Raw genomic sequence first — 16715 nt, 5'->3', positions numbered from 1 at the left:
TTATTTATCCAGCCTGGAAGATCTTCATTCCCTGGTCCGATTCCTCTGGCCAGCCCGGCCCCAGGTTGCAGGGTTCTTGGTGAACCCAAAGAATGGGCCCTGATACCCAAACGGCCTCTGAGGCTGCTTGGAAGCTGGGATCCGTGGGTAGAGCTATTGGGATCTCGCTTAGACCACTGGGAATAAATTGCGGGAACTAATGGAATCATTTCGTGGCTGTGCCTAGTATCTCCGTAGTTATTTTCCTGGGCTCCGAAAGACGAAAGTAAATCACAAATGTAGCTGAGAGGAGAGCTGACTCTCCCTACTAGAGGCCTGGCATCTCGGGCGTCCCTGGCACGTTTGGAAGCCATGACTCTTGCGGCTCTCATGGTCCTGGGCCCCCTCTTTGGGTCCTGAAAACTGCTGGGTGGCTGCGTCCGAGCTGTATGAGGCTGGGAGTGGAAATCGGGAGCTGGGAGCCTGCGGGAGCCTAGTCACTCCCGAGGCTGTAATGTTCCTCTTGCGCCCAAGTTGGCTTGCCTCGGCTGAGGCTGCTACTCTCCCACTGACGGTTACGTGCCGATAGAGAGATTTGGTTCTGTCGGGAAAGGGGGGAGTTCCTCTTTGTTCCTCAGGCTTCTGGTTTAGGGGCATCTTGAGAGGCCGGGACAGGGCTGGGGCCCAGCTCCTAGACCTTTTCTTTTCAGTAGCCAGAGCTGATTTGGCGATGCCCTTTAGGATTTGATGGCGAGGGACCAAGGCGGAAAAGCCCAGACACCAAACGGGGCACTGCCTGGGGCTCCTTCTTCCACCAACAACCCCGCGTCTGTAGCTCACAGAACGCAGAGGCGCTAACACAGCAGCAGGGCCAATTCTGGGTGCACCCCGGGACTCCCAAGCTGGCTCGGGCAGCCTTGGGGAGAAAACCTGTGTGTGTGTGTACAGTGCGTCTGTCCCACAGCTGACATTGGGTGTGTGGGGTTTTGTTTGTTTGTTTTCTGTAATAAGTAAATGCGTAGACGCTTGCAAAGCTTTCGACGCTTTTCCCTAAGCTGCGGATGAAGCAGGCTGGAACAAAATTTGGGGAGCAGGCAAGGGCACCAGGGGCAAAGCCAATAGAGGTTTTAACGCTGGCCTGGTCCCTGCCCTGGAGTCTACTCGCCCGCCTTGGCCTCAGAGTCTTCCCCGCTGGCCTGCGTGGAATTGATGAGTTTATTTTCCTTTTTCCACTTCATGCGCCGATTCTGGAACCAGATCTTGATCTGGCGCTCAGTGAGGCAGAGCGCGTTGGCGATCTCGATGCGGCGTCGCCGAGTCAGGTAGCGGTTGAAGTGAAATTCCTTCTCCAGCTCCAGCGTCTGGTAGCGAGTGTAGGTCTGGCGGCCTCTGCGCCCGTGACTCCCGTACACGGCACCTGCAGGCAGAAATGAGATGCGGATAAGCGAGGCAAAAGCAACCCACCCCGTGTGCCTCCCAGCCAGCACTCTCTAAACTGGAAACTACACTACTTCCACCCCAGCTTCTCTCCTCGCATCACAACCGAGAGAAAGAAGGAAAAAAAAAAACGGCTGGATGGCAAGGATTATTTCATACCAAGCGAGATGTGGTTTTGTTTTGTCTTGTTTTTTTTTTTCAACCTAAAAAATGACTTAGGTGAAAAGTTATTAATTTTGACAAACGTGGTTTGTAAGAAAACCATTAGACTTGAAGAAATAGCATAGGCATTCTTAATTTGGGAGGCCAAAGTCACTGTTTCAAGGGAGTGTAGCAATTACTTGTCTGTGGGTGCAGAGGGGATCCTGGGAGCAGTATGGAAATTGAATGCTTACGCTGTGGAGGCTCCTCAAGTCAGATCTCAATGTAGTTTTGGAAAGTTGAATATGGCCAGCCTTCTCAAATCTTTGCACATTGTTAGCATGTTATGTGATCCATCTGAAAACACTTTACTGGGGAGAGTTAACTTCTAAGGAAACAGCACTGTACTTTTTTAAACTTCCCATTAGGATCTGTCTCTGCTCCAAAGGTTAAGGGGGTTCTCTGTGTGATCTATGAAAACCTGGGCAAAGAGAGGGTGCTGTAGGTGGGGTGGTGTCGGACTGGCAGTGAGGATTGTGTTGGGCTGCCTGGGTGCCAGAGGTAACCAAGGGTGAGGCAACTCACTCCCCAAGCCAGGTGTGAAGCTCAGGCAGGGTCTCAGGAGGAGACAGAAGTTGGTTAAGAGTTGGAAGTTAAGTAGAAGATAAAAGAGGGAGACAGGAGGGAGGGAGGGAGGGAGGGAGGGAGGAGAGAGAGAGAGAGAGAGAGAGAGAGAGAGAGAGAGAGAGAGAGAAAATATGAATATTCTGAGAAGATGGCCCTCCAAAGCTTTGGTGGAGAAGACACTGAAAGAGGTCAAATGTGGGAATGAGTGGGAATGAGGGCCTCTGCTGTCTGGGCTTCTGGCCTTCCAAAGGGCAGAAGAAAGAGAGGGGTAGGAAAGTGAAGAAGTTTGCCTATGCCACCTTCTGGAGGCCCTCTCTGCTTGGAAACCTGAGGGGGTGGTACCAGGGTGCAGATGAGAAGTTCTCAGCTCAACCAGTTTTCCTCTCCCTCTTCTGCTGCCCCTGTTACAGGGCTCATAAAGCGTGGCAGTGAGTCCTTCACCCTCCCCTAAAGTGTCACCTTACAGGGATATCATGGCCCTGTCTTTCCTCTGACTGGGCCTGATTGTCCCATGGGAGTGTTTGGGTTTGACTTTCTTCCTTCCTTCCTTCCTTCCTTCCTTCCTTCCTTCCTTCCTTCCTTCCTTCCTTCCTTCCACTCTCTCTTTCTAAAATCTAAAAAACAACAGAAAGAAGGTAATCTTGTTTATTCTTTCCTTTTTCTTCTTATTCTCTCTCTCCTTCCTTCCTTCCTTCCTTCCTTCCTTCCTTCCTTCCTTCTTGTCTCCCTGCCAGATTTTCATTCTCCCTACACTCTCTGGGATGGGGGAGCAGGGAAATGCCTTACCCGCACAGGAATTCATCCGCTGCATCCAGGGGTAAACAGGGCTTGTGTACTTCCGGTCGGTGCCTTCCTCATGGAGGGCTTTGCCCTGCACGCTGCTGCTGTCAGGTTTGTACTGCTGCTCGGGAGAAAAGTGCAGGTAGTCCCCGGGGCCCCTCTGCTTGTTATTGCCCGAGGGTGAGGCGCCACTGAGGTCCTTATCAGAATAGAAACATGAGGCCCCGTACTCGTAGGATGCCCGGTTGCAGGCCAGGACCGAGTTGGACTGTTGGTAGAAACAAGGTGAGGTGTATGTCTTGTCCGGAAGACTCGACGCCCCGTAAGAGGCCGGGAAGGGCCTCAGCGCGTCATAGCCGGCCGGGTAGAGGGGCAGCTGGCCCAAGAAGGAGTCCTGGCCGCTGGGCAGGCTCCCAGGGAAAGTGGGATTCACAAAATAGGAACTCATTTGCGCGCCCCTCTGCAGGACTGTGATTTGTTGTGTATTAGTACATCTGGCTATAACTATTAGTAGTCATCGAACTGGTTTGTTTCTGGATGGCCGAACGCCAAAAGCGACAGCAGCAAATCGCACCAGCTGACGCAGCGGCGGCCAATGGGAAAGAGCGCCGGAGCCCGCTCCCCGGGGACCGCGGCGACCGAGGCAGCAAAGTTACAAACAGCCCCCAGCCCGCCCGCCCGCCGCCCGCCCGGCAGATTAATGGGCACACACAGCCTGCCGGCCCCGCTCTCCCCCACACCCCCTCGAACGCCAGCGGCGGGCACGGCCCGGGCAGAGATGTGCAGATTAGAGGCACTAGTGCCCAGGTCAATGAGCAGGCCTGCTCTCTCCTTTTTTTTTTTTTTTTTTTTTTTTTTTTTTTTTTTTTTTTTTTTTTTTTTTGCCTTCTTGGGTTTTGCTGGTTTTCCTCCCTAAACAGGAAACCTGACAAGTCTGAGCAGGGGGGGCGGGGGGGGGGCGGTGACATCGATGGTTTTGCCTCCTGCCCGAGTCCGGTCCTGGCTTACCCCTCCCCTTGTGCTCCCTTAATCATGGCTGTGGGTTCTGAGGAGCCAGGCCTTCACTCTTATGCTTTAGGGTTCCTTGAAGCCTATTCCCTCCCATTCTTATTACAGGTTGGGCCTTACTGCCCTAAAGCTGAACGATCCGCCCTCACTGACCAGGCCCAGGCCAAAGGCAGGGCCTTCCTTCAGCCCCTTCTTCTCAATACCGCGCTCCATGTTTGCCTCTTCTGTAATGGCCCGTGCCTGCGTGGGCTTAAAGCAAACACCTACACCAGCTGCGCGCTGCATCCTGTCTTTGAACTTAGAGAAAGGAAAGGCTAAAGCCCACGAGCTTTTCCACAAGAAATGATCTCCATAAGAGTGTTTGTGAGACCGGAGCGGAGCAGGAAGCCATCCCTGGGGCTTAACTCTCCTCACCCAGCTTCATGCATCCCAGGACTCCTCTAAGTACCTGGAACTGCTTAGAGCAGCTACTGATAAAAATCCAGATAGAGTATCTTTCCAGTCTCATTCCAGAAGCAGGAGAGACACAGGACCTCTTGGTTGAGCAGGGCACAGAGTGCAGCTCCTGGGGCCCAAAGCTTCACTCAGGATCATTGATGGGCTTGGTTTCCAAGTAGCGCAGAGATGGGCACTGTAGCAAGCGGACCCACCCTACCTCCCCACCCTAAACTACTTCTGCTGCTACAGTATCTCTAAAACCAGAATAGTCCTGTCACCCTGTCACTTGCTCCAGGATCCTGAATTGCCTTGACCACCGGCCCAGGCCTGGCGATACTCAGACAGGGCGTGGAAAGTCTGTCTTGGGCTTGCCTGTACATGGATCAGTCTCATTTTGTTTAAAAAAAAAAAGTGATATTGGTTCGAAGTCACTTTCATGACTGTTTGCCCCTGAATTAGCTTTAAAATCCCAATTCCGTGGGTGTCTAAGAGACTATTTACGGATGCTGGGCGCGGGAGGTTGTTTGACCTGTAAGATCTGTAAAATCCTGACCCTTGCGGACTGCTGGGGATCTGGCTTGGGGGGAGGTGACAATTGGCACTCGTCCGGTAGGAATCTGTTGCAGACTTCCTTAATCTCTTCCTTGCTTTTCGATTTTTTTCCCCCGTCTGACCTTACTCCCCCTCAAAAGAGAAAAATTGAAAAGGGACTTGTCTAGGTTGGCCTCCAGAGAGCCTGTGAAGGCACACCGAAGGAAGGCTGCACCAGAGGCCTTGGGCTCAATGTCTTTATCTCTCCAATCCAAGAAAGTTTTTCCTTTGTATATAATCGAGCTGTTCAGGAGACGATAAAATTTAATGCTTTTTTTTTTGTTTTTTTTTTTTTTTGTTTTACAGAGAACATGCAATATGTGGGAAATGAAAACTCGGGAGGAAAGGGGGGATTTTTTTCTTAAAAGGCTGTTTGAAGAAAATAAGTTTGAGTTGTTGGTTCTTAAACAACAAATAATCAGATAACAAGTATTTCGAGCAATATTGTTTGAAATGAAAGTAGCCATTTCCCAGGTGTTAATTGTTCACATCTATCAGTTCTCCAGCCTCTCTGTCTCACACGGAGTTGGAGCTGATGACAGCTTACCACCACTGTTGCTGTGGTTTGATCTGAATTTTAGATTTAATTGTCTCAGCCAATAAAAGAATTTGTTTTCGCAGCTAGAAGGCAGAAAATGGTTTTTCTAGCTTCTGTAAACATTAAGGTGGAAAAAATATTAAATTGAAATTTTAACGTGTGAGCCCAGGCTAGTGTGCATTTAAGTTGGCAGTCAATCTATTTATTCTTCCATATATATGTATATAAACATATGTGTATATATATATATATATATATACATATACATATATATACATATACATATATATATACATATATATATATATATATATATATATATGGAGAGAGAGAGAGAGAGAGCCCTGACTGAGTGGAGAACAGGAGCTTCACACCTTCAATAAAGCCTCATCCTAAGAGATGAGAATGACCACCCAGGACTAGCTCACAACCACACAGAAAACTTACCTTTTATCTTCTCTTCAAAGAGGGTAGGATGGCAGTAGGGTCACACAGTTTACCCTTTCCCTGGCTGCCCATTGAGCTTCTCCACTTCTGCCCAGCCTGGAGCCTGGCCTGCAGGTGTGTGGGAGGACCCAGAAGGTCCACCTCCATCCATCCAAATCTCTAGGCCAGAACCCAAAGCACACAGGTGTGGGGCCTCTGTCAGTTACCGGCCCTCTCCTGGAGCCGCCTTCCATGCCATAGCCAATCCTCGGGGCCAGCCAGGCTAGCAGGCCTCAGAACTAGAAATGATCTCTCCGATGTCAGAATCCCAAAGCCAAAGCGTTCCCCAAGTGGCGTGAGCCCTCAGGACGCCTTTGGGACGCGCAGTTTGGACAGAAGCAGCCATGACCAGCCAGGCGGCCTGTACAATCAGTCTCCATGGTTCTGGGTTGGGGGAGAGGGAAGGACTCGAGTCTATTCCAGCGGCTGAGGTTTCTGTCATGGATAGCCGAAGCAAGGATATTTCACAGCCAAATAGACCCTTGGAGACTGCCCCTCAGGTCCCCTTTTGTCCCCCCCCTTCCCCTGCTTCTGGGGAATCTGAGGGGCCCGTACAGCAGTCGCGCCAGGCTCAAAGAGGCGGGCCGCTGCTGGCGCCGGTCCCGGCGACGGCCACAGCGTGGCAGCAGCGAGCTCTCGGCTGGGTCGCAATAAATAATCCGCCTGCGGCAGCCGCAGTTAGGCAGCCAGCGGCCCTAGGAGGCAAATGCAGCGCTTTATCTGCCCCTGCCCGGGGCGCATCCACAGAGCTGTCCCGCAAACATTTCAAACATCTACGGGTCCTTCTTAATTATCTGGCCTAGGCCGAGATACTATCTTGAGATAGGAAAGCAGCAGCAGCAGCAGCCACAACAACCAAAAACCAAATAAACAAAAAAGAACCATAGCTAGGAACCTCGCGACTGATGCTCGCGTGGCTCTGTCTCCCGGGGGCAAATCTAACCTGGTCAGACCTGCTTTCAGGCCCATCCACCGTGGCGGGTGCCACCGCGCAATGCAAAGTCATCGCTAGGCCAGCAGCTCTCAGTGCTAGCCTTACCCCTCTCCCTGGTAGCCGGGGAGGTGGGAGATCATGGACACCAGCCTGCCACTGTACTTAGGTGGCTTGGGACTGCGTCTCTGATATTGACCAGACACCATTTTGCAACCTTCCTTCAGAAACCTCAGATGTGGTCCTTCCACCTGCATCAACACAACAGTTCCTTGCACCGAAACATCGCCCTCCCTCCCAGTAACACCCAATTAACTCAATTCTCTCCTCCAACACAGAATTCCACACATGCACCTAGCCCTTTCCCAGGGCTCGAGACGTCACTCTGGTCAGAAAACCGGGCAAACGAAGCAGGCAACCATCGGAGAACTCTGAATTAGTAAGTTTTGTTGCTTCCTTTCCCCCCCATTCTCATCTCTCTCAACCTAGCCCCACAGGACAGAACAGTGTATCGAAGCTAACAAAACGCCCGTGCTACTCGCTTCGCTCGACTCTCTGCCCACGTTCCCAGGTCGGGAACTATCTCTGGTTATTGGGGAGGTCAGTTGAATCAATTGGGTCACGAATGAAATAATCCCAAGCCCCAGAGGCCGCTAGGGAACAGTAGAATGCCAAATGACTTCCTTTGGGGCTTCCCGAGGGTCACTGGGGAAGGCGGGGTGTGAAGACCCAAGCAGTGCTGCGCGGTGCCAAGGCGCTGTGTCCCAGAGGGAAGGCTGATTTGCCTTGAGGGAGGAGGGAAAGGGGTGGCTGTAGGTGGTGGCGGTAGCGGGTGAGAATGAGTGACGTGTGTGGGCTATGGTGTGTATTGGGGCTGAGTGTGAAGGGACAGTACGGAAGAGAGTAAAAAATGTCCCTTTTCAAAGTCGCTCCTGATACCCTCTCTCACCACTGTAGTGCCTCACCCACCTTTGCCCTGTCTCCTTCCCACATGTCTCACCTTCAGACCGCGGCTCCCAGAAGCTCCTGCCTCTCTGACAGCTGTCGCTTCGGCAGCCCAAGAGACGAATTGTCCTCCTTCCTGGTGCCAGAGGACGCAGGAAATTAGCCAGGTTGCAAGTTGCAAAGCAGCGGCTGCTGCCCCAGGAACTGGACGCGCCCCACCTCCAGCGACAGCGGCCGGCCTGGGCCTGGCAGCGGCTTCCTCTCGCTCGCCATCGCCGGACAAAGCGCAGCCCAGGCAGGCTGGGAAGGCAGAGCTCCGAAGCACGCAGGATGGAGCAGAGCAAAAGAATGCGGCTCTATTCTCGCAAGGGAAATTATAAAAAAGTTCATGTTCACGGTTCCTATCCACATGACCGACAGCGGCCAATGGAAGGGCCGAACAACTCATAAAGTTGTATTGCAAAGTTGTAAATTTTCATAAACAACAACGGATTTATGACCCTTTCCCCATCACTAAGAGGAGGCAGCTCTTACACAGGCGCCATCTTACCACCGAGGCTGTCCTGATTTGGGGCTGCAGGTTTTACAGACCCTTTTAGGTCCGATTTTATTAAAAAGAGTCCTAAGAAGCTGGCCCAACCCAGTCAGGGGATAAGAATGGAGACTTTCGCGGGCCAATCTCAGGATGCTCTAAGCTACTTCCACCGCCTCTCGCCCCTGGTCCCTCGCCGCTAGCCCCTTCCCCAGCAACAGGACTTGACTAGCTTGCGCTGCCGGGTCTGAGGCCCATGGCGGTCCAAGAATCCCTCAGCTACAGTGTTGGACCCTGGGGCATCCTCATCCCTACTGAAGGCTAAGTGGGGGTACTGCGGCAGGGCCCCTGAATCCCATATCTTTCCTACACTGGGGCTGTACTCAAGGCGCATGCGGAATCTGGAATCCATTGGAGGGTAGGTAATAACCTTTTAGAGCTCAGTCTACACCTTTAGAGGAAACTTGAATTTGGAATTCGTTCATGGAATTTATGGAAGTTTGAGAGGCTGTAGGTAGAATATACGACATTAACAAATAGTCTGTCTTCAATGGATCTAGGTATTGACGCACATACAATAGCCAGACAAAAAACATCTACAAAGAGGAAGCCACATAAACAATTAGAGTCACAGAAAAACCCAGAAACGCACACATACAATTATAGACATGGGAAATGTTGACAGACAGACAGACACACAGACACACACAGACACACACACACACACACACACACACACACACACACCACTCACACACATTAGGGATGTGGAAATGCATGCAAACTATAAGCAACCACACAGAGAAATAGGAATATGCTTATGTACACATAAAAACATGTAAAAAGAGACACGATACATTTGTCCATGAATATCTAAAACTCGGACTCTAGGTCAGTCTCTGCATTTGCTTCCCCGGGTTTCTTTGGCCTATAGCCAGGGCTTGCCCTGAAGCTATGGCCACTTCCCCTTACCCCAGATCCTCTGGATAAAGCAGTCCGTGTTTCTTTGTCACCAAGCATCTTTATTGTTACATAAAACACAGGTAACTGGGCTGGGAAGCAAGCCTTCCCTAAACCCCAGGCTGGGTGTAGGGGGGACATGGGGAGACAAGGGAGATGATGGGTCTGGGGTGGGTACTGGACCTCCCCCACCCACTACAGAATTAGTTTAATACAATACACCATGCTACAAAGTCATCCCATTAAAACATCCTTCCCAAGTCAAGACATTCCTTTACAAATGAGCTCCAAAATTATAGAAATGATGACAACAACAACAACAAATCTGATTCAAATATACAGTATTTGTCCTTGTAGGAAAAGTCAGGGTATGCATATTTGACATGGCTGAACAGTAGGACACAGAGGCAAAAGAGAGAGAACAGTGAGGCTGAGAACATCTCAGTCCCACAAAAAAAAAAAAAAAAAGAAAGAAAGAAAGAAAGAAAGAAAGAAAGAAAGAAAGAAAGAAAAAGAAAAAACGGAAGAAGAAGCTATTCCAGAGGACTGCAGCTCAGGAATGCTCCCCTCCTGAAGTAGGGGTAATGGCCCTGAACTTAAGGTGCCAAAGCCAGAGAAAGAGGGATTCTAGGTTGCAGCACTTGGTATGCTTTGGAATAAATATATTATTTTTCAATTTAAATAGAAGCCAATGCCCTGGTCCCTGAACCTCATTGCCTTGTCAGTGAAGCCTTGGTGACCCCAAAGACTATCAGCTAGAAGCATCAAGGCCTGGCCTTGGGAGGGATGGGCACCGAGAAGCAGGCAAGCTGGTCAGCACAAAATAGGTAGTTTAGGGCTGGTAGGTAGTACTGATCATGGTTTTGCAGGTATGGGAGGGAGCAGGTGCTGGGTGTCTGCCAGTGTTGGGACATGGAGGGGCTTCTTAGGAGTGGTGGCCCACTGGGGCTGGGCCAATAGGTAGTTTTGGGGGTGCCTCTCAGAGAGGCCTGTGCTAGGTAGTATTTTGGCTGTGCCTGCGCACAACACTGGGCCAGGGTTGGGGGTATCTACTGGGTTCCTCAGAGGCAGAGAGGGTCCCCAAGGTGATATAATTTCCCTGGGAGCTAGAGTGGGTGATTGGATGGAGTGAGGGTGGGGACTGGTTCCCTCTTTCTTTCCACCCCCCCTTTTTACACTTTATTCCCCCCCATTTTTGTAACTAAAATCAACGAGTCTCTTAAAGACGCTTTTCCAACTGTCCAGTGAAGCCAGGGTCCTGTGCCTGCCCCTTTATTCCTCTTCCTCCTCTTCCTCCTCCTCTTCCTCTTCGTCCTCCTCTTCGGCCTTGTCAGCAGCCGTGGAAACGGAGGGCACCGCGTCTTCGGGGGCTGTAGTGGGAGCCTGACTCTCATCTTTATGCTCCTTCTTCCACTTCATGCGCCGGTTTTGGAACCAGATCTTGATCTGGCGCTCGGTGAGGCAGAGCGCGTGAGCGATCTCGATGCGGCGGCGCCGCGTCAGGTAGCGGTTGAAGTGGAATTCCTTCTCCAGCTCCAGCGTCTGGTAGCGAGTGTAGGTCTGGCGCCCCCGCTTCCTATCCGGTCCTAGGAGCAGAAATTTGGACATACTGATAGGCAAACAGACAAGCAGACGAGGGTGTGGACAGAAGAGGGCTTTAGTCAAGCCAGTAGTCCAAGAGCCTGCACCTTCCACCTTGCCCAAATCCAGGTGCAACCCTCAACACCCTCAATGGAGCTGGGGAAGGAAAACTGAGCGCAAGGCCCCAGGGCCAGACAAGCAAGAATGTCTGTGAAAAGCCTTAGAACAGAATTCCAACTTTACAACTGGCCTTTCCAGCCGGCTACGTTTCCACAATGTCCTGCTTCCCCCTGACAAAGGGAACTTGTAAATATAGAGTCTGGCAAGTGGGGGACTCTGCACTTTTGCCATTCAAAGGCAAGCCTAGCCGCTCCCCAGCCTTGCTAGACGAGTGGGCAACCGTCCTCAACAGCCCATTCCACAAGACCTTCCTGTGGCATTCCCACCCTCTGTTCCATTGGCTTCAGCCCCCCCACCCCCCCTTCTGGAAATGCTCTCTGGTACAGGGGTGGGTGAGGGATCTCGGAGGTCTCAACTCTCCTTGCCTTTGAAAAAGAAAGCCAGGCCGAAAGAAGAGGAGAAGGGGGAGGGAGCCGGAGTCAAGAAAGGGATAGAGAACAGGGAAGAGGGTGGATAGAAAGAAAGAGAGGCTAAGGGAAAGAAAAAGAGAGGGAAAGGAAGAAGGGGAGAGGGGGAGAAAGAGAGAGAATATGAGAATGAAAATAGCGGAGAAACTTATTGTAAATTCCAAGGCAAATGGAGTTAAATAAATTTACGAGGATCGAATCCATTAATTGGGCCATAAAAAGTTTTATGAGCCTCATTTACATACAATGCTACGGGTCTCTCCACGCAATGGCGCCTCAGCTCTAATTAAAACCAGAAAGGCAGCGCCACCGGGACTTGCGGGGCCGCCGGCTGGAAGCCACCAGGCTGGGCGCTCTCAGCCCCCCGCGCCCTGCTCCCGCCCCGCCGCTCCTCCCGCACGCCGAGCCCGCGGGCCACTGCGCCTACCTGAACTGCGCATCCAGGGGTAGATGCGGAAACTGGCCTCGGTCGGGCCGTGCAGCACACCCTCGTCCGCCTTGTCGCAGGCGCCTTTGGCGAGGTCACTGCAGAGCCCTGGGATGTTTTGGTCGTAGGAGGCGCAGGGCAGGTTGTAGGCGTCGGCTCCCAGGCCATAGCCGGACGCGAAGGGGCTCTGATAGAGGGGGCTGTTGACATTGTATAAGCCCGGCACGGAGGAGGCGAAGGCGCCGGCGCCCGGCCCGTAGCCGCTTCTCTGCGAGTTGGGTGCAAAGGAGCAAGAAGTCGGCTCGGCATTTTGGAAGAGAGAAGCCCCCGCCGTATATTTGCTAAAAAGCGCGTTCACATAATACGAAGAACTCATAATTTTGACCTGTGATTTGTTGTCCGGCAGCTTTCAGTGTCGGTTTTACGAGGTAGCGTGATATATGATAACATTACACCCCCAGATTTACACCAAACCCCATTTTCTTTTGGACGGAGCTCGCCGCGGCACGTGACCGCCCACATGATCGCCTCCGCCAATCTCAGCAGCCCTCACAGGTGGTCCCGCGCCACGGGCCGGCGGCCGCCTAGAATGGAAGGGGAAGAGGCTCAAATACGCGGCCTGCACCCGGCCAGCCCGGGGCGCCCGACCGACGCAATCAGACCCTTAGGCTCTGCGAGAGCCCCGTCCCAGTCTCTGAAGCCTGAAGGCAGGGTTCGATCCCCCGCCCCCCACAACCTCATACCTATTCCTGAACCCCAGATCCAGTGTGTGGATTCCCTGTCCCTGTCCCCTCTGAGGATCCAAGACCCTGCAGGGTCTCCGCAACCTGTCCGCCCAAAGATGGTCTAGAGAGAAAGATGCACACTTTGCCCACCTCTCTCTATAAGCAGGAGAACATTTGAGACCGGATTTGATGCTCCAGCGCAAACCCCGCAGGCGCGGCGTCTCCTCTGGCCGAGCAGCAAGAACGCTGCCACAAACTGGAACCATGTGGTTCGAATAAAGTCAATGTCTCCCAGCTTCCTTTCTTTAATCGGCGGCGCACTGTTTATCTGCTCTAAAGGAAGCAGTGAAATATTTATCTATTAATGAGCCGCATTTGCCAACAGATTTACTAACATGGGATTCCCTTTTCTCCTCCCGGACACTGCGGCCCTGGCAGTCTCTCTGCATTAACTCCTGGGCACCTGGCTGGCTGGCAGCAACTCCATAGGAGGCTCAACACCCGCTTTGTCCTACCCACAACCCCTGGTTAACCCCTGGATAACAAGAAACTGGGTCATCTACACACAGTTTAGGAGAAATTCGGCTCCACGATTTTTAAAACACATCCTTAATACTGGGAGGTTCTGGCAGTTCTCAGCCAAGCTACCCGTGGACTTCCACCTTGTGGGCCAGTAACAGTTTTAGAGCTGGTTTAGACAGAAGAAAGGTGATCTCGGGGACTGGGTGCTGTGGCTCACCGTGGAACCCCAGTTCTTCTAGGAGACAATAAAAGCAAAGAAGGGAGCCCTTTCAAGGGCCACCTAGTTCCCGCGGCTTCATCTTTCTAAGCACAAATACGGTCTCATTCTCTCACAAATAGTCACCCACCCTGGGGTCTTACCTTGCTGGGCTTTAGACCCCCTCCCCCTGCAGTGATAGGTCGGGTGAAGGCTCTGCTGCCTAACGCTCACTGGAGGATATTTGGGTGAACCCTTTCCCTAAACGCCTCATAAACTGGCCAGGCCATGCTGGAAGACTGGCCACCTTTTACTGCTCAGCTCGATTGCACATCATAAACCCGACTTCACAATGGAATTGCCCCGGAAATTCTCCTCTAAATTATAGAGTTTGGTTCCTGGTATACAAAGCACTTTCTTATCACTTGCAGTGGGTCCAGGCTGCCTCCACCTACCCCACCCCCGTTTACCGCATCCTCTCAGGGGGTCTTGGGAGCACAAAAGACAGAAGGATGTTCAAATCCCGCTGGAACGGAGCCCCAGCTCCTACCTAGTAAAGGGCTCAAGCTTTGGTGGGGAGGAGGGCAGGTGGGAGCTGGGCTATCTCCCCTGGAGTATAAGGACCCTGGGGCAGCAATATCCGGGATCCCCTTTATGGTGGATCAGAATGGGAAACAGCAGAGGTAAAACAGGAAGGGGGAAAAATTGAAATAACAGCGTCTTCTAAAAGAGAAATAAAATTCCAAAATAGCTAAAAGAAGACGAAGCAAACAAAAAGAAGACTAGGAGATCAAAGAGGCGAAATAAGAAGGCTTTAGACCAATAAATTGTTCCTGGGGTGACACAGAGCAAGACACAAAGTGAAAGGCTAGGCAGGCCGAGGCGGTCTGTCTAGACTCAGGCGACTGGAGCAGTCCAGAGCTATGGTGTTTAAAGTGGAACTTTTCTTTAGGAGGAGACCTGACAACCAGAGTGCTGAGCGAGTTGAGCCGAGCAGGAAAAACATGACTCTAACACGGCCTAGAAAGGTCCTCTGAATTTGGCCGGGAACGACTAAGAAGTCCCAGCAAGAGACTCTGTTCTAGTTTGCCAAGGCCAAATAGGTTCCACATTCTACTGCTTCCAAGGCCTTGGCACTTCTGGGCCTAAGTCTTCCCTCTGAACAGGGTCTGAGGGTCAACACAAACCTTCACTTCATTTCTGTGTCTCTCTTCACTGGGCGGACTTTGAACAAAATCAGACTCTCTGCAAGGCCGATTTAATTATATGTTGTTCAGCCACTGGCTTCCTACTTATATGATGGAAATGTATCTGTTAGTGTGAAAATATTCACATACTATTTAGCCCAGGCTAAAGAAGACGCCGTTTAAGCCCGTTTTTAATCTGCTATCTAAATATTTCTCAATGCTTTCCCAGAATTGGCTTTTAAACCTACTGCCAGAGTTTGTTTCCTGTGGCCAAATACTCCTAGCTGTTTAAATCTAGGTTTAGAATGTAAAACCAGACCTTTGCAGCAAACGAACAGTGCCTTCTGGAGAATCGAGTGGTGCTGAGTTTGGGGGACTTTAAACGTTTTTATTCTCCTCCCCTGAGAAGAGTGCGGGCTTCAGCTATTGGGCTTTGAGACTGTGTCCCCGACTTATTGAAAGGCGCCTGACTTGGACGCTGCCACCAATTCCTCCCCGAAGCGAATAAATAAGCTCAGGTCCTTGCCGGGTCTTGTCTGGGCGAAGACGACGACAGGCTATGAAAAGCCTCTCAGCAACGAAGACCAGGGAGAAGCCTGCCCGCCGCCGCCAGTCGGCCAAGGGCAAGGGAGGCTGCCGGCCTAGGCAGTTCACCAGGCCTCTGAGCCCCTGGAGGGCCTGCACCTACCTGGGGCCTCTGTGATCGGTGGAGGGGAGCGGTTGCTGCCAACCAGAGACTTCCATTGTTAGAAAAATGGAGCTTTCTATTTGTGTCCACTGCTCAGCAGTGACATAAATATAGATTTCTGAGGATTAGGCGAACACGTATCTCTTGGTGCTCTCTCCAAGAAGCTATAAAACCCTTCCTACAATCAGAGGCTGTGAAGTAAAGTGAGTTACATACGGAAATATAACAATGATATGTGCCTGCAGCACCCACGTGTATGCAGGGAGATTTTTTTTTTAAGGGAGTAATAAGGAGAAAGAGGGGGAGACTCGGGAGAGATGTCAGCCAAAATCGAGTCCCTGGTTTTACAGCGTGTTCAGCACCGAGATGCGAGTCATAAACATTTTGTGGTCTTGGCCGAGACTATTACGACCCAAATAAATGCACTGCACAGTCTATATTCACGGCGCTTCGAAGAGTTGCCTCTCTGTTTGCTCTGGTGTTTTCTTTCCGAAACATCCTACACCAGGGCCTGACCCTAACACACTGGTCGCTCTTGTTCTGAAGCTTGTCCCCATCTAGCATTAAAAGTAGGCTGGGAGTGAATTGGGATTTTTTTTTTTTCCTGCTAGCCTCGTCAGCCGGCGATGCCAGAGTAGTCCTGGCCCTTCAATGCCAAAGAAATACCACGGCCAGAGAAGCAAGGACGATTTCAACCACATGAATGCCAGTTCTGGAGCTTACTTACTTACTGTACTTATTTAAACGCATGTATCGTTTATTTTCGAACAACCTAACAGTTCCTAGACTATTTCCTGAGTTACCCCAATGTGGCCAGGTTCCCCGCTGATCTACACAAGACAGCCAGCCACTAAGTATGATTTTACAACCAATTTTCAGCCGCCTAATTTTAAGGTCACGTCCCTCCGACGTTCTCTCTCTCTCTCTCTCTCTCTCTCTCTCTCTCTCTCTCTCTCTCTCTCTCTCTCTCTCTCTCTCTCTCTCTCTCTCCTTACTGATGCTAGCTAACTAGGCCCAGTACCCTACCCTGAACCAGGTTTTGGGGCCTCACGGGTCGGCGGAACCCGCGGCCACAAGGTGCGTTCTCTGTAGGTTCATCTGGTCCTGGGGCAGTAGATATTCGTCCCCTCGTCCTTCGATCGTGAACGACCGTCCCCGTGAGCCTCGCTGTCCCTAGATCTCTGCTGGGATGAGAATTGTGACCCTGGAATGGAACTGGCGTTCTGAGCCACAGCCCCGCACCTTCGGCACCGCAACACAGCGGCCTCGGAATGGGCCCGGGGAGGAGCGAGCGCCGACGGTCAGGCAAGCCCCGGCGCATGCTTGTGTCCCCCTGGAGGCTTTCAGGCTGGCGTGAGCAGCAGGGAAAATATATGACTGCTGTTCACACAAATCCCATTCCAGAAAGG

The 16715-nt window shown here is 51.6% G+C and overlaps 3 protein-coding genes across 7 annotated transcripts in view; all 3 read right to left on the bottom strand.

The window, feature by feature from the left end:
• Positions 1 to 8101, bottom strand: part of Hoxa3 (homeobox A3) — a 43883-nt gene extending 35782 nt beyond the window's left edge. For both annotated transcript variants that reach the window (XM_076913333.1, XM_034518811.2), the window contains exon 1: positions 7957 to 8101. The gene's annotated coding sequence lies outside the window, so the exon portion shown is untranslated. The remainder of the gene's footprint in view (positions 1 to 7956) is intronic.
• On the bottom strand, positions 1137 to 8450 carry Hoxa6 (homeobox A6). Of its 3 annotated transcripts, XM_076913336.1 has the most exons (4): positions 8121 to 8219; positions 7957 to 8037; positions 2971 to 3232; positions 1137 to 1396 (listed from the first exon to the last, which is right to left on the bottom strand). In XM_076913336.1, the coding sequence occupies exons 1-4, from the start codon at positions 8172 to 8174 to the stop codon at positions 1137 to 1139; spliced, it is 657 nt and encodes a 218-aa protein (XP_076769451.1). In that variant the 5' UTR covers positions 8175 to 8219. The 3 variants fall into 3 exon arrangements, with proteins under 3 accessions (XP_076769451.1, XP_076769450.1, XP_034374710.1); XM_076913335.1 differs by having other exon boundaries at positions 7957 to 8450; XM_034518819.2 differs by lacking the exons at positions 7957 to 8037; positions 8121 to 8219 and having other exon boundaries at positions 2971 to 3626.
• A 1000-nt stretch (positions 8451 to 9450) lies between these two features.
• Positions 9451 to 16680, bottom strand: Hoxa7 (homeobox A7). 2 transcript variants are annotated; one of them, XM_076913337.1, is made up of 4 exons: positions 16558 to 16680; positions 13175 to 13194; positions 11989 to 12256; positions 9451 to 10979 (listed from the first exon to the last, which is right to left on the bottom strand). In XM_076913337.1, the coding sequence occupies exons 1-4, from the start codon at positions 16625 to 16627 to the stop codon at positions 10666 to 10668; spliced, it is 672 nt and encodes a 223-aa protein (XP_076769452.1). In that variant the 5' UTR covers positions 16628 to 16680; the 3' UTR covers positions 9451 to 10665. The 2 variants fall into 2 exon arrangements, with proteins under 2 accessions (XP_076769452.1, XP_034375073.1); XM_034519182.2 differs by lacking the exon at positions 16558 to 16680 and having other exon boundaries at positions 9459 to 10979; positions 11989 to 12572; positions 12864 to 16106.
• Positions 16681 to 16715: the final 35 nt, after the last annotated feature.

This window comes from Arvicanthis niloticus, chromosome 15, assembly GCF_011762505.2.
Source record: "Arvicanthis niloticus isolate mArvNil1 chromosome 15, mArvNil1.pat.X, whole genome shotgun sequence".
In the NCBI taxonomy this organism is placed as follows: domain Eukaryota; kingdom Metazoa; phylum Chordata; class Mammalia; order Rodentia; family Muridae; genus Arvicanthis; species Arvicanthis niloticus.
This window is presented reverse-complemented; position numbering and strand designations above follow the sequence as displayed.

Bases quoted from the DNA above. Each gene is read 5' to 3' on its own strand.
- Hoxa6 (XM_076913335.1), bottom strand. From the start codon at position 8,349: ATGAGTTGTTCGGCCCTTCCATTGGCCGCTGTCGGTCATGTGGATAGG. The intron at 3,233-7,956 runs GTGAGACATGTG...TTCTACCAACAG, and splicing joins CTGGGAGCCGCGGTCTGAAG to TCCAACTCGGTCCTGGCCTG. The intron at 1,397-2,970 runs GTAAGGCATTTC...TTCTGCCTGCAG, and splicing joins GCGGATGAATTCCTGTGCGG to GTGCCGTGTACGGGAGTCAC.
- Hoxa7 (XM_034519182.2), bottom strand. From the start codon at position 12,364: ATGAGTTCTTCGTATTATGTGAACGCGCTTTTTAGCAAATATACGGCG. The intron at 10,980-11,988 runs GTAGGCGCAGTG...TTCTGCTCCTAG, and splicing joins CCCCTGGATGCGCAGTTCAG to GACCGGATAGGAAGCGGGGG.